The sequence below is a fragment of the Austrofundulus limnaeus genome, unplaced genomic scaffold (genome assembly GCF_001266775.1).
Source record: "Austrofundulus limnaeus strain Quisiro unplaced genomic scaffold, Austrofundulus_limnaeus-1.0 Scaffold30, whole genome shotgun sequence".
NCBI classification, from domain to species: domain Eukaryota; kingdom Metazoa; phylum Chordata; class Actinopteri; order Cyprinodontiformes; family Rivulidae; genus Austrofundulus; species Austrofundulus limnaeus.
In genome coordinates this window covers 3153991-3155746 of record NW_013952432.1, presented here as the reverse complement: position 1 = coordinate 3155746, position 1756 = coordinate 3153991, and the positions used below count along the sequence as shown (strand labels likewise).

Below are 1756 nucleotides of genomic sequence, written 5' to 3'. Positions count from 1 at the left end.
TGACAACATTATGACCCCTGCTTCCCGTGCGGCACCACCTGAATCTTGCCCAGGGCACCGAATTGTTTTAGGCCGGCCCTGGTACAGACCTATCTGAGGCCGGTACGACGTGGACAACGATGGGAAACGAAACAATGGTGATTTGTTACCTGTCCACATGGAAACAAGCCGTCATTTTTCAAAAACTGGCCTCTCAAACTTTCGTTTGCTGCTCCAAACACTTTGATATTTTGCGTATTTTTCACACAATTTGCACGACCGAAGTTAGAACACCTCCCACGTGTTTTTACCCTCACCTGTCTTCCTGTTCCCACAGGTTAAAATCTTCATTTGTTTGTATTAAACCCATTTCTCCCTCATTTTCTGACAGCTCCTATCAAARGAAGAGAGATCAAGGACGGACAGTTTCTACTGTAACTGACAACAAACTCTCCCACAGATGTTTGAAACCACTACCTCTGTTTTCTGTGAAACTCACCCGTTCTACTTTGCAGCACCCTGCCCGTGTGAGACGTGTTTCACTGCTGCCGTTATTTCCACTCTTTTCTTTTCCTGACCGGGCAACGTGCAACAATCTGACACGGTTGAAGTTCTCTGATCCAAAGCCAACTCTTGTAATTGTAGTCTCCTTGCAAATCTTCTCCATTCTGAATGCAGATGAGACGGTCACCGCCRTGGTTCCTCAGCCCGTCACAGAAGAGGAAGGTAAGCCCCTGTGTTAAATAAACAAATAAATAAATAAATAATATGTCGGTTTATTAAGATGCTACTGATGCAGTCAAACGTTTTATAGCAGAACCCTTGTTTAGTCTCTGGAACAGCTCAGAAATCCTCASCAGACCTGCAGGAGGAATTTGTGGAGCAGGAGGTCGTGTGTTCAAAGCACGCAGACGTGTGACGGCAGGTAGACCCGGTCCACGGAACCTGAGGGTCTGAAGAAAACTAAAGCTAGAATGAGAGCAAGGCTGAGACTATAGAGGGACTGTGAAACCTGGCAGGTGGTCAGGGAGGACTCCAGACCAGGACCACATCTGTGATCTGAGGGGCCATAAGAGTCTGAAGTCCTCTCCTGCAAAAACCTTTATTTTCTGTTTGTTTCTCTCCACCTGCCTTCTTCCAAATACAGAAGAACAAGGAGCCCCTGTCAGAGAGCAGATCTAAAGCCAAGATATGCACTTGAAACAAATTTGCAGCTAAAAGATCAAAAGTTTCTTTGGCTGCAGGGAAAACTGAGCAACGATGGCAGGTTTGCAGCTTGAGGAAAGCCAGGGGCGGAGCTAGACTCTTYAGCAAAAGGTGGCCACAGGGGGTGGCCGTGGTGTTATTTTTTTATACAAATAAAGAAAAGTGCACTGGATTTTTAAATTCAGGATGGCCGCTACAGCTAATTCCAAGTGGTTTTAATTTAGCTGTTTTAAGAAATGATGAACTTAAACTTAGTTTGATCGCAGCAAGGAGTGATTCAGAAAAAAAAGCTGAATGTTTGTCACTATTTATTTTTCAGCCAKTTTTAGACAAAAACAATCTGTACCCAGTTCTAAATGCTAATCAAAAATTCAAGATGGCCACCGCGGCTAACTTTAAACGGCTAAAATTCAGCTATTTTAAGACTTATTGAGATTAAATTTGTTGTGGAAAAGCTAAAAATGATCACACGCCAAATGTACGCTAATCCTTAATCAGAGTTGTAAAGTAACTAAGTACAAATACTTTGTTACTGTACTTAAGTAGAATTTTTGGTTATCTGTACTTTACT

General features: G+C 43.0%; 1 protein-coding gene across 4 annotated transcripts in view; it reads left to right on the top strand.

Annotated features, from left to right (window-relative positions):
- Positions 1–1756, top strand: part of smoc2 (SPARC related modular calcium binding 2) — a 36072-nt gene that overhangs the window by 17357 nt on the left and 16959 nt on the right. The window contains exon 6 of one of the 4 annotated variants that reach the window (XM_014005459.1): positions 658–705. The exons of 1 other annotated variant lie outside the window; for it this stretch is intronic. In XM_014005459.1, coding sequence (XP_013860913.1) covers positions 658–705 — 48 coding nt within the window. Of the gene's footprint in view, positions 706–1756 lie in introns of all 4 variants that reach the window. 2 more of the 4 variants (XM_014005458.1, XM_014005457.1) reach the window with 2 other exon arrangements.